Raw genomic sequence first — 15,067 nt, 5'->3', positions numbered from 1 at the left:
CACGGGTGTGCTCCCCTGAGTTGTAGCAAGGTTTCTCCATGCTTACCTTTTAACTTTGCTAATTGTGCTAGTATATTTGTTTCTGACTATTTTTTATCTCAGTGTATCCACCTCCTGGACAGGCCAACCAATCCTGCTTTGTTGAAATTGTTTTCTGGACTTCTGGACTTGATTTCTTTGAATGGTGAGCTCATTGTTCCACCAAAGCATGGTTTTTGGTTTTATCTTTCATTTCTTGATGAATTTGTTACATTCATTCTATATTATTTGTTGGAATGTATCTATCTGGGCATCTGTTAGTTGTTTGTTTAGCTTCTGTATTGTTTTTTCAGTCATTGCTGAGTCTAGTGTCTGCTTGAAAATATTCCCATTTTGCAATTTTTATGGAATAGTATATTCTTTACCATGGTAAATCTGTTGTTGTGTGACTTTGTGGAGTGATTGACTGTAAAGGAGATGTGGTTATGATCAGAGGTTGTCCACTTCTCATTCACTGTGCAATCCACAATTGTGCTGGTTGGATGTGTTTACAAGAAATGGCAGTCGAACACGGAATCACCCCAACTGAACGCAACATGATAGGAATGAAGAGAAGATTCTGAAAATGTATTGTTTTTTTTATATCGGTGAAGGGGAAACACATTTCGCCATAATAATGTAAAAACCCACACAATTCCAGCTATCGGTATTATCGCAAATGCAGTTAGATCAAGTTTACTACCAGTAACAGATTCCACTAGCAGAAATGCAACTGAAAATTGTTTTTATTGCTTTATGGTAGTAACCCCCAGAAATGTATTTTAGTAAAATGTGAGCTAGTGAGGTGTTAATAGTGTCTCTGCCTTTATGGTGTTGTTTATTCAGTTGCTACACGTGCACAGCTTTGTTTATGTGTATCAAGCGTGCCTCCTCATTTTGTAATTGTGATTTATTCCCTAAAAATGAGTAAAATACTTAAAAGGTGTGAAAATGAAGTGTCCTGGTGGGGACACTACAGATTCAGAGAGGAAAAAAAATAAATATGGATAGACAGAGGCAGAATGGGTCAAAAAATTCTTACCTGGGAAAATTTGTAGTGGCCTCATACTAACGTTTATTGCCAAAATCACACTGGCCTCCAGCCTACCGGGGTTTCCCCGGTAAGGCTTATGACCAGTCCGCCTCTGTTGATAGAGAAAAGATATGAAATTGTGAAACACTTTGAGTGAAATGAAGACCATGCAATATTGCACATGCTACAGGCCTAAATGAGGCAATGCCGAGAATTAAAGAATGAAGTGAAAATAAAAACTTTCATAGCAGGATCAACTCAAAGTAACAAAATCCATTAGATCAAGACACAAAGAATTGGAAGAGATGGAACATCTGTTTGGATAGAAGATTAAACAAAGAATAAGTTTGCTTACAATAGAAGCAAAAGCATTAGCAATATTTTATTACATAACAGTAGTAATAAAATACGTTAAGTATTTTATTACGATTATTTATTGTGTTTGGTAATGTTTTGGTTACAAATGTGTGTTCAATCTTGGGTGGTCAGCACCTAACCCTATTTTTCCCATAGGGCCTGTTATTTATATTGCACGATTTTGCATCACACGAGGGTTTCTAGAAACACAACTATCGTGCTATACGAGGACTGACTGTAATTGTACAAAATTAAAAAAAAAAAATTCAAATATAATTTATTGTACTTTCATGATGAGATATTTACTTCCTACAGTGTATTACATGCATTAATTATTTCAGCAATTTGGAATAGAAGTATGGGAATGTCATTGATTCAGTGCTGTCATGCAGCTATGGAGCATACTAGCCAAAACTGGATCTCTATTAAGTTTTCTATTTTTAGGGTCTGTAGTCTAAAGAAGGACCCTTATAATATCACTCGGTTGTCTGTCACAGCATTGTATCTCTGGAACCACTCAACCTATTGACTTGAAATTTTGCATGGGTTTATACATCATGTGGGCCAACATTGTTGACAAAAATATGTCTGAGAAGGGGTGGGGGGGGCAAAATGCCGACAACCTATAGCTTATTATACGCCGTTGGAAAGAGCTCGAGTAGGTTTAAAATATTTTTAGAATTAAAAATGGCAGTGCCAGACAGGAAAACATAAGTAATTTTCGTGGCCCCCCCCACCTATATTTCTGCCGGTGCTAATGGAGCTAAAAATTTAAAAATCACATTAGCTATGCATTATTTGATGCTTATCAAGGGAAAACTATTCCAATTGAAATGTATCATTTACTTTTACTTTTTGTGTTAAAATTAAAAAAAAAAAAAAACAATTTTTTTATTGCACTTCGATAGCGCACTTCTTTGTATTAAGTAACTCTCCTTTTGGTGATAAAAAGGTTGCTAAAATGTTAGTTAATAATTCTATAAAGATCATTTATAAACTTTGCGATGAGAGGTATTTTTTAAGTTTTCAAAGCTGGAGTTGTCCCCGCAGGAGGTATTCACAGAGGCAGCGGTGGTGGGGAGGCGCATGCGCAGAGTCTTGCACGGCCCTCACCTGCCAGTCTCTTCTCCCACCCTTGTCATTCACAACTGGAAAGACTCAAATAGACATTTTTGTTAGTTCCTCAGTTTTAGGCCAAGCCGGGGTACTAGAAACTTTTTTCAGTTACCATAAAGCTCTCTATTTGAGATACTACACTAACGACCATTCGTGACTACAGACCCTTCATCCCGAGTGGTGCCTCAGTAGTTTACTGATTTATTGTTTTCTGAAAGTTGGCAGGTATATCATTGCCTTATTCTGTGCCTACCTGGCATTGTTGTTCTTAAGAATCTTAGTACAAGTTTCTTGTACTAAGGTTCTTAAGAAAGTAGTCGAGGTGGATATATGGGAGCTGTTCAATAAAGAATAAAGATTATAATTTTTCACAAACAATTGTACTGCATGCTATTTCTAGCTGAGCTGTGAAATTTAAGACCAAACCATATATGCACATAGCAACAGATAAGCACATAGCAACTGCACAGTTGACTTGTCTGCATGGCCATGACCTTGGCAGTCAGTTAAGTTTATGCCTGTTCAGTTTCGTGTTGAGAGAGGCTTATGGTGAATCTGTGCTTCCATATAGCACAGCTCGTCGGTGATTTAGAGTGTTTAAGGATGGACTTGAGTCATTCACAAAAATTGGTGGTCCTGGAGCTCCAACCACTGCAGTCACCACAGAAACCATAAACTGTGACTTCTGTAACTGCGAGAGAAGATTGGCTTATAACAGTAAGGCAACTAGTAGAGATGTGAGAATATCAGTAGGAAGCACGCATGGTATTTCCATGACTATTTGCATGTGACCTGTGTTTGTGTATGCTGAGTTCAAAGACTACTCACATCTGAGCAACAGCAAGTTCGCATGGATGTTTTTTATGAACTGCAATGGTGGTTACTGGAGGTGGTGTGAGGTTCTGCACAAGGTGATAATAGCAGACATGGTTTCATTTTGTCCCAGAGAGTAAGCAACAAAGCTCTGTTTGGATGTCTGCATCGGCAACACCAAAAAAAGCAAAAGTTGTGGCTTCTGCAGGAAAGGTTATGCTCATTTCTATTTTTGACATTCAAGAGATGGTTTACCAGCATTTTGTGCCACTGTTACAGGATCTAACTAAAGAACTGTACTGCACACTTTGTGGATCATATTCATTGCAAACAACTACAACTGCATGCAGGTGGGTAGGTGCTGCATCATGACAATGTGAGACCCTATATTGTTCATACTGTCATCAAGTACTTAGCCAACATTAATGTCAAATGTGTTGCTCATCTTCCCTATAGCATTGACCTTGCAACCTGAGATATATATTTTTTTAAATTTCAAAGTTAAAGGCTCTGTGAGGGAAATGTTTCCAGTCATCAGACGAAATTAAGGACATCGGAGGCAATTATCAAATGCACGTCAAAAAATGGCATACATTTTTGAAGAATGACAGAGATGTTGCGATAAGTGCATTTCATCAAATGTGGAGTAATATGAAAAGAATTGTCAAAATATGCTGATTAATAAAGGTATATTGTAAAAATATATACAGTCGAACTTCCCTATAACGAATTCGATAAATCCGGCGAAAACATTCATTATAGAGAAATTTCGTTATACAGAGAATATCTTTTTTATTAGAAATTGTTATCTAATTAGAAAGTGAAAACAAATCTACATTTATTTTTAATGTATTTTATTTCAAAAACATACTTATTTAAATTACATTTGCACAATTTTCGCCGGTAAATATCACAAATTAAAAAATCTGTAATTTTTGTTTGCACAGTACAATTAAAAACATTATCAGTAAAAGTATTTCACAAAACTGTAGACCCATATGAACCGTTTTAAAAGCGTTAATCATTTCTTCGTGAGTTAGCTTTTCTACGGGTTGTTCTGATGCGTCATCGTTAATTTCTTCGTGATCATGGTCGCGTCTAACACTGTTCAGCAGTATTTCATCTTCATTTGGATATTTTGCTGTGATCTACATAAACATAACTATCCAGTGTTATTTCATTTTCGATGTTTCCAGACGATTCTAATAATGTCCAAAAGTTTTTCAGTTGTGAAAGGGGCAGTTCATCTTGTTCATCCAGTCGTTCAACTTCTGTATTCAATGCAAATCCCGCTTTCGAAAAACAATTTTGAATAGTGCATTCAGTGGCATCGTTTGTCCAAACTTTTGCCAGTTCAGAGATGCAATCTCTAAGGTTAATTGTAACCTCCAGGTTTCTATTTTCTGATAACGCATTGACAATCTTCATTATTATTCTCTTTCAATAATGAAATTTAAAATTTTTAATAATGCCCTGGTCGTTTGGTGGTAAAAACAACTTCGCACTTTTGTTTGGCAGGACGTGCCGGACAATTGTCAGCCAACACGATTTATTTTGTTATACGCTTGTCTAGTTTTAATATCCATCCTTCAAAAATATCACTTGTCATCCATGCTTTTTTATTAAAAGGTGTAGTCAACTTCCAAAGATTTTGTGCCTCTAAAACATCTTTGGTTTTTTGATATTCCGATGACTAAAAGTCTTAATTTTTCACTTCCTGTCATATTTGCTCCAACTAGCATAGTGATTCTTTCTTTGCTTTGTTTTCCACCAAAACATTTATCATCCTTAAAAGCAAGTGTTCTATTTGGTAAACATTTAAAGAATAAACCCATTTCGTCAGCATTAAAAACTGTTGCAATCTTCTTCGCTTACATTAACACTTTCTCCACAAATAACCTTTTCCAAAATTCTATGGCTCTTCTTAAATTTATCTAGCCACCCAGTGCCCGCATTAAATTCTGTATATTCAAGGGACTGTGCAAATTTCAGAGCTTGTTGCTTAATTATTAGGCCCGATATTGGGATATTCTTTTCACGTATCATTTGCACCCATTTTAGAACAGCTTTATCAACATCTTCGTATATACACAACTTAATTCACTTCTTGTCTGCTCCTCCTTCAATTGCATTTAAAATTGATTCTCGATTTTTTTTTTAAATCATAGATAAACGGCTTGCAGATATGCCATATTTCTCCGCAACATCTTTTTTCTTAAAACCCTGGTCAATATCATAACAATCTTTGCTTTATCATTAATACTTAAACACTTTCTCTTCGACATTGTTTTCGCAATTGTAAAAATTACTGGACTGCAGCTCTTGCCGATACATACACCACAAACTTCGCTGCGCCGGCCATATAGTGAATTGTTAGTACTGTACCACCTACCTACTCAGTGTCGTTCGCTTGCCAATTCAACAGTATCACTCACTTTGAAGAAAATGTATGATTAACGTATACTGTATGTTACTTTTCAGAAAGAAAAAAAAAAAAAATAAAAATACAAGCGCATATAGCCTATGTGATTGATGACAAACGAAATAAATAAATTTAAAAAAAAAAAATCATGAAAACAATCTACTGGGAGCCCAGTTAGACAAGAACGGACATATCATATAGTGATTGACAGGAAGGTCACGTGGTACAGTTGAGGTGAGAAGCAAATGTCACTCAGGCGTTACTACAAACCAACTATGGTAGCATTCTATGTATTGCTGCCGCAGCATGCTAAAGGATTACCGCAATGAATTTTGTTTTCCCCTGAGCCAACATCAATTTACATATCTACCCTATTTATTATAAAGTTTACGACCACTTTTAAGAAAACCCATTTGGTTTAATAACTAACAAAAATGAAACAAAGACCCTCCCTACGGGCATCAACGGCCACAAGTGTTCACTAAAAGGATGATTATTTAATTTGATGCTAATGCAAAATTTCGGAGGGAAGGAGGCAGTATATTTGAGCGGCTGTTTAGCAGTAAATGCTTGAAAATCTTCAAAAATGCTTTCACTAATTTTTTTAAAAATTCGTTAATAGAGAGACTAACACTTTGTTATATGGGGTTAATTTTACATGTAATTTCATTTCAAGGTGCAATGTTTTGCGAAAAAATTCGTAATATAGAGAAATTCGTTAAATAGAAGTTCGTAATAGAGAAGTTCCACTGTATATCATCCTTTTTTAAACAGGTCCCATTTAGAAAAAATGAAACATCACAACTGAGATTAAAAAAAGGTATTTCCATGTTGCCAACAATCGCTTTGTTTTTCATTAGCTGAAAGTTTTCCCAATACTGTTGAATATTATCTAAGCCATCATTCCATTCTTGGAGATATATACAGTGAAATATTTTCATCAGCTGCCTTGTTTGTGTTGCCACAAACTTTGGATGACTTAATAGAAAAAGTAAGGAAATTTTGTAATACTGTCAAAAAAAAAAAAAAAAAAAAAAAAAGGAGAGATAAAAGAAAAAGTTGCTTCCTTTTAATTGCACGGAATTGACAATAGAAATAGAAGGCAATACATTCTCCACTGCATAGCAAAATCCCCTTCAGGTTGATTTTTGAAGTATCAGTAAAGAATCTTCACACTGAATTATTTATACACTCTGGATATTGATCAGACTGTACCACAATACAGTATACAAGGGGAAGTCGTGCATGCTTAGAAAATACACACGAGCATTATGAATATTTTTTTTCTCTTTGCCTTTATTGTGACCAAGTATTGTCAGGAGCCAGTAGGTGTTTTTCACTCAGCACCTGGAAGTTATTAGATGTTTGGTCTATATAATATGGATGTCTCACTGGCACTGTATGATGATACTTTAAAATTTTTACACTTTGAAGTGAGTGTTTATGAATATAATTCTTTTTATTGCCTTTTAAATTGATAGCCAGTTTGTCAAGTGGCATAAAGTTTAAAATGTTTTTATTAGTTTTTGTATTTATTAGTCTTTTTACTTCATTCTTTTAAAACCCCTGTTTTAATTAGATCGTGATATGGGAGCTCGACATCGTGCACGTGCTGATTCTATTCAGATAATGAGGGTGGAAGAAATTCCTGCATCAAAGTGCAGACGGCCTCACATAAAACAGTTTCATGTAAGTTAATTTTTGATATATTTAATCTTAAACCAATAGCTTTAGTGGCCACATTCTGAAATGTAATGCTTAAGTGACAATTTCTTCTGTGTTAATTTTGGTTACTCTGCTGTACATATTGTACACTCCATTATTTTTTTATTTTATTTTATTTTTTTGTACGCACAGTATGCTAAAATTTGTTTTGTTACGAATAATATTTAAAGTGTGGACACTATGATCTACCTAGACATAAGGATTTGGTTACTGAATATTTTTTTTTTTTTAAAGAAAAATTAGTTGTGGTGCTTTGTTTAATGTTATCTTTTTAACACAGCAGTCGTTGCACCTCTGATCATAAACAAAATTGTGTGGTACATGACAGGCCCAGCTTTGCTTGTCATTTCTGGAAAAGGTTTTTGAATTTTGTTTGGAGTACACCAGTGTTCGGCCCTCTACTAATAGATTGCAATATTTATTAAATATGATTTTTTAATGAAAACTTGGAAAATTCAAAAATGTTTTTTCCACATTATTTTCAACAAAAAACTGTCAAGGGGTAAAATTTCACACCTTTTCATGTATACATGTATTAATGTTTTATCAAATAAGTAAAGGAATAAACAGAACAGTATTAATCAAAACAGGAACCTATTTTATATTGGTAATAATAAAGACAAAACACTTTGTACAGTAAACTAAATAGACTACCTATTTGAGTTATTCTTAGCTTTTCAGCCAGTGAATACACACTTGTGCAGATACAGATGTAATAAAACAACATCTCCAAGGAAGATACAAAGAATTAATTTTTGTTTACATTGTGTTTCTGTGTCTCAACAGGCCACTGTTTCTACACAGAAACAGTGGCCTTTTTCGCGATGATATGTTACATTAATGACTAGCATCACAAATAGAAATATAAACAAAAGATATTTATTAATAGTTAAAGCAAAGCTAACACATAATATTTGACGCATGCTCTCAGAATATTCAAAAATGAGCATTTGCAACCTTTATACAACAGTTTTGGCAAACACGATAATTGTGGTTGGAATGTTATCAGAAGCCCTCAATTTGCTTCAGTTTATCATTTTAAATGGGAAACAAAATGAAAAGATCACCAGGTGCAAACTAATACAGTCCATTCCGTTATTTGGGACATATCGGGACTAGTGCATTTTGGCCCGATTAAGCGGCTACCCCAATTATCCGAAGTTTCATGTAAATAGTTAAAAATACAATGTCTCCCCCCCCCCTTTACGATTGCTTCATTGTACAATCAAATCACATTACTACGAACTCGACATAATAAAGTACCGTTCACTGTATGGTGTGCAGTAAGCGCCGGTCATTGTGATCACATTTGTGAATTGAATTTTAATTCTATTAAACAGTGATTCTAATTAGCGAAAATAGGAGGAATATTATCCACAAGCTATAAAAGCAAAGATATATTAAGCACAAATTTATCCTTTATTAACTTACCAATTAAAAAATTAAATGATACTTGATAATCGGAATAATTAATACGTACTGTAATATGTACATACTAACTAGTTGACATTTCTGTTCACTGACATTTGTGGGTGGGGGTTAAAATTTAAAACATTAAAAAGATAAGCAATCAATAACAAAGAACTTGGCACACACAAATTGCAAGTGAGAACGGAGTAACGAGTTACAAAGCTTTAAAAATAGCAATGAAGAGATCTGAAAATTAATTTTTTTTTATATATGATTGAAGATTTCACCTTAATAACCCATAGAATTCCAGCTGTCGGTATTATCGTAAATTCAGTAAGGTCGGGTTTACTGTCCGTTTACGATAATTTCACTAACATAAAAGCCCAATAAACAGGTGACTGCTAATTGTTTTATGGTTGTGACCTCCAGAATTTTGACCGAACCATGTGGTACCGTCGGAGACAATTGTAGGGTAATCTCCAGTGCTGCAGTCTCGTGCCCCGATTAAACAGCATGCTGTCCCAATGAAGCGAAGTAAACCCTGGCTATTTTCTCGATGGGTTTCTGTTTTTTTAAGATTTGTCCCAAATAAACGGCTGCCCCGATTAACTGGTGGCTCAAATAACCAGAATCCACTGTATTTAGTTGCATCTCCTCTGGCCCTGATGACAGCAGCCCACCGTCAAGGCATTGACAAGATCAGTTTCTGAAGATAATCAACTGATAATTTGTGGTTTCAAACACGAATTATGGCTTCCTGAAGTTCACGAAGGGTCTTGTTTCTTTCTGGCAACCGCATATTCCCAAGATGCCAATAGTTCTCTATAGGATTCAGGTCCAGGCTGTTTCCTGGCCAGCTAACAGTTGTAATGGACCATTCTTCGAACCATTTTTTTCACCTTTAACAAATATAAACACATTACTGTCAAACCTCTAATACAGAAATAAAGTAATAAAGCTAAAGTAACTACAAAAGTGCCTGCTTACACTTTTCGCCCAATAACAAGGAGCAGAGTCGTCCTGAAAGATGCAGTTACTTGGCGGGTTGAAATGCTCTCTAATGGTTGGCAGCAATTTGCCTTCCAATATAGCCTTTTATAAACTGCAGGTGATCTACTCCACCCGGAATACAAAATGCACCCCCCCATACATCATTTGGCTGGTAGAGAATTTCACTGTAGACACTATACAGTCTAGATGGTATTCTTCACCATGTCTAGAGTGAATCGTTTGTCTCCCATCAGAGTCATGCAGTTGAATTGCTTCCCATCCGAGAAAATAACCGATTTCCACTGCTTGGGGGTCCATTTTAACATGCTCCTTACACCAAATTAATCGAGCCTTTTTCATTTTTGGGTGAGGAGGGGCATCTTAGGGACAACAGGCTACAAGTCCATTTTTGAAGAGGCATCTTCTGAATGTTACTGCACTTGCTACCACTCCTGTATGTTCTTCCCATTCTCTTTTCAACTCAGAAAAAGAAGCTTTACAGTTTTTAGTCCATAAGTGCTTCAAAACACAGTCCTGTTTTGCCGTAGAGACTCGATTGCATCCAGGTTTGTTTTTTTTTTGTACCAAGAGAACTAGTATTCTTGAGTTTGGAAAGAAATTTGATTACAAGACAGTCAGTCGCCTGATACTAAGACACACTATAAGCAATATGACGGGAAGAACATCCTTCCTCGCGTAAAGCAGCAATAGCACTCTTTCTTTGTGGTGTCAACTGCACGTAACTGACCATCCTGACACAAGCAAGGAATGACTGCAACTCTTGCAGAGCGTGCTTATATAGCTGAAAGTAAGTGCTGATGCAATCTGTAAGAAATATTGCTGTACGTTATTTGGACGACAATTACAATTTTAAGGGGTGATGCATTTTCTTTGAAAACCAGTGTATATTGTGAAAAGATATGGGCTCAAAATTGCTCAGTGTGTGTGACTACAGCAACCCTGATATATCCAAATAGTCAGATTGTGTACTTCACAAAAGTTTATTAAGGGCTTGGGAGATTTGTTTGACTAACATTGTTATAACCAAATGTTAGGCAGTATCCCAAGAGCAAGCAAACTTCAATGGTGACTTGGTACTGATGCTCGTGACTATGGGATCTTTATGTCTGAGTAATACGGAGAATGCATTCCTCAAGGCTGCCTATATTGTTTTACCTGAAAATAAATTTTTGAAATGCAGTTTCTTTTGGACTACTTGTGATATGCTTAAAAAGCAATCTTGATTTTCTAAAAGTGCATTTTAAATATGTACAGCAGCAGCTGCCTTGTAGCTTCCCCATTAATGAATTGCTGTAACTTTTGCTTTTTATTATGGCCATTTTTTATGAATTTGAAAGATTTACAGGATATTCAAGATATTGCACCATCCCTTTGCATTCTTACTGATGTAACTATGCAAGAAGAATGTGCAAATATTAATGTGATCAGTCGACTTTTCTGCAGCCTTTGGTTGTTGAGAATGAATGATCACTACATTTATTGATTATGGAATTTATTCTCATCATTGTTTCATTTTATTATTTTCTATTTTTAGGATAGCAAGATCAAGTTCCCACTTCCCACTCGTATTAACCGCAAGTTTCACAAGCCACGCTTCACTACGGTTAGACCAAGTGCGAAGTTCTAAACTGGTTTGCTAGGTGTATGGTCTGTCAGAGACCTGTATATCTTAATTAAAGGGAAAAAAATCTTAGTGTTCATGAACAGCTGAATAATAAGAATTTTTTTTATTTCTTTATTTCCTTGAAAGAATCACTAACAGTGACAGCATATATAAACTATAACATTATCCAACATGATTTTTACTTCCAAATATAGGGTGTCCCAAAAGTCACTGTGTATTTTAGCGAAATCCGATGAATTTGAGACCAATGACTTAATAGCGTGATAATAAATTTATTTTTATACAATATCCAAGTTTGAATCTTAAAATAAATTATTATATACAAAGGTCAAGAATTTAATTGCTGCTTTCCACATGTTCCCCAGCAGTGTCCCTGCAAATTTCAAATCACTTAGCCGTGTTGCAGTACACATTTGCAAGCATTTGGGGTTAGTTTCCTGTTCTGCCTTCTGAATGGGGTGTCTAAGATCAGGTAAATCTTGAATCTTTGTGTGATAAACCTTTGATTTTATGAAACCCCAAGAAAAAACCCAGAGAACGTGCCACGTGCCACCTAAGGTCTAGGTCCTCCACACCCTATCCACCGATTCAGAAAGTGCCTGTTGAGGTATTCCTGGACAATTCAAGCATAATGACATGGTGCCCCATCCTCCTGAAACACTACACTTGAAATAACACCATCATTAAGAAGTTTGGGTTCGAGAAACTACTGAAGCATATCAAGGTACACAGTTCCTGTGACTGCTGCATCTGCAAAAAAGTAAGGTCAATAAATTTTTGATTTCATCATCCCAAGCTACACATTTATTGTAGGGGAATCTTTTTGCTATTCTGTGAACTCTGATGGTTTTTGGGAAACCCAGATATGACAGTTGTGGCGATGTTTGACCGATGTTGATTTAACCACAAGTGTGAAAAGTCACCTCATCTTGTTCAGTGGTGAGGCAACTTTTCACACTTGTGGTCCATTAACTGTTATTTTGGATTAATCAAGTTCTGCACACATTGTCGCTCAACGTGGAAAATCTTCGTTGCAACACTTGGATATGGCAGGGCTTTTTCATCAGTGCTGAATGCAAAATTCTCTTAACCAATGTCTTGGGTATGTTCGGTATTCGAGATCCCTCCCTAACTGAGAAATTTGGGACCTCTTCGAACATTTTACAAATTGATTCAATGCTTTCTCGTGCTGTCCTTGGGCATCCACATCTCTCCTCGTCACGCACAGACTCAGTTCTTTAAAACTTATTCACCAGTGCACGAATTGCATTGTCTGTAGGACTGGACTATGAAATCTTGAAAATCTTTCCCTAATTTCACAAAACTTCATTCCTTTGATGCAGGTTGTTACAACAAAGATTTTCTCTTTGAACATTCATCATGAATTATGGGTCTGAAAAAAAAACATTAAAAAATTATAATAACATCTCTAACACATTACAAATACTTTTTTTATATAAAAAAGAATAAATATACTTATTGTAATGAAATTTATTTGAAAACACACTATTACACCAAAATATGCAGTGGCTTTTGAGACACCCTGTATATCAGTGTTTTCAGTCAATTTTTAAATAATCCTTAAAATTTCACAGTTCTGTATACAGAGTATTTTCTGGCTACCCATAATATGTATATTTATCAACAATTTAGAGAAGTAAATAATCTTCTGTATTCTGTTCAAATAATAATGTTTGTACTCAGAGATAGTAGTAACGTCCAAGGGTATTTATTGGTCAGACTTGTCTGTCTTCTACCTCTCTCAAAGTAACTAACAAAAAGACATTTGTAGTCAGGGGTGTTTATGTGTGTATTGATTGCATATTGTTTGTTTCTTCTGTGTTTTGCTTAGCATTCTTAGTATTGTTAAAATGTTTAAACAGAAGCAAAAGAAGTATCTGAATCACCCTGATATTTTCTGCTATGCGTGGAGATGGTTTACAACAAAAACTCGGGAAGAAAATCTACAGTATTACAAGAATATTCTTTTTACTTTGGTTGCAAGTTTGGTGATCAGGACAAAACTTGGGCTTCACATGCAGTATGTTGTACTATCTGCAATACAAATCTGGGAACATTAAAAGTATGCGTTTTGATGTACCTATTGTGGTGTGAGAAATACACAGCCACATTGACCATTGCTATTTCTGCATGACAAAGATATCAGGGTAGTCCAGAAACAGCAAGCACAGTATCAAATATTTGAACATATATCATCTATGATAAGGCATGTTCTGGATAATGAAGACTTGCCGATAACAGTTCGCCCAAAATCAGGGAGATTAAAGGGAAGATCATTGAGTATAGTGAGGGTTCTTGTGTTGCAGACTGTGCTGCTAGACCAGACTTGTCTCTAACATTTGGAGGAACAATTGCTGATATCATCCAGAAAAACCACAACTGGAGTTGCTTAACATGCCCGTGAAACTAGGAAGTAGTCACATGCATGACATAGAACATTATATGGTCCTGAGGACAAACTGCTGTCTGCAAAATTCATCATGAAAGTTAATGGATAGTGATAGATGCAGTGATGTCACAGAGGAACTTATGCATAGTTTTCCTATTACATTGCACTTGGGTGTGGTGCCAATTTGGAAACTGGATTATCTCAAATATGAAGTATGGCAGTCATTTTGAGTCTTTTCTGTGGTATGTTACCTCACAGTTGGAATAATTGTTTTGTATCCTTGATAATCCCATTCCATTGAAAATTTCCAACAAAGATGTAAAAATGGTATAGTGTTTCACATTTTTGGTAGTAAATGTCCATCAGAAATTTGTGTGTGGAGCTTGGTTTGGAGGGAATGTTACAGTTATGAAATTAAAACTCCTGAAATGGCATTCCAAAATCTAGTAGATTCATTCTGGGACGAATGGGAGGGACCTATGATGCCTTGCCAACTTAAAGTTGATCTCCTTGAAAACAAATATTTCTGTTATGTAAAATGGAATGAAAGATATTCATTGAAGACTACTGCCATATTGCAAAGGAGATCATACATCATTTCAAAATCTGATACCTTTAGGTAACCTTGCATATAGGAAATTAATTGTATGAAATATTACCATAATACTTTTTTGAATTGGGAATAATTAATGTATTGTTTAGTTGTTGACACTGACGCTATCGAGTAAAGGATTAAAACAGTACTTTAATATAAATAATTTTTAAGCCATAAAATAATGACAAACTTAACTGTAAAGGCTTTTTTTATTATTATTAGCAGACAATCTTACTCATTGCAACAGACATACTGTTATGGAGTGCTTATTACAGTTTGATAAAACATAATTTTCTCTCCTCAAGATTTATGTTAACTTTGGTGGATAAACAGGAATAAATCGACAGCTGAAATTGTGGACTTACGTATTTTTAAATCACAGGACTACAAAAAATTCTGTTACAAAATTAAACTCCTTATTACAGTATGTCCTTGGTGTTATGTATACCGAAATAATTAAATAGTAATTAATTATATTGCTTGCTTTGCACACAATGGTAATTGAGTAATGATTAGGAGATCCCCATCATCCA

General features: G+C 35.3%; 1 protein-coding gene across 1 annotated transcript in view; it reads left to right on the top strand.

The window, feature by feature from the left end:
* Positions 1 to 11,609, top strand: part of RpL18A (ribosomal protein L18A) — a 74,423-nt gene extending 62,814 nt beyond the window's left edge. Inside the window, exons 4-5 of the mRNA XM_090371557.1 lie at positions 7,339 to 7,448; positions 11,440 to 11,609. Coding sequence (XP_090227683.1) covers positions 7,339 to 7,448; positions 11,440 to 11,532 — 203 coding nt within the window. The 3' untranslated portion in view covers positions 11,533 to 11,609. The remainder of the gene's footprint in view (positions 1 to 7,338; positions 7,449 to 11,439) is intronic.
* Positions 11,610 to 15,067: the final 3,458 nt, after the last annotated feature.

The sequence above is a fragment of the Mastigoproctus giganteus genome, chromosome 4 (assembly GCF_048544385.1).
Source record: "Mastigoproctus giganteus isolate SK-2022 chromosome 4, ASM4854438v1, whole genome shotgun sequence".
NCBI classification, from domain to species: domain Eukaryota; kingdom Metazoa; phylum Arthropoda; class Arachnida; order Uropygi; family Thelyphonidae; genus Mastigoproctus; species Mastigoproctus giganteus.
Note: the sequence above shows the minus strand (reverse complement) of the source record. Positions and strands in the feature narration are given on the sequence as shown.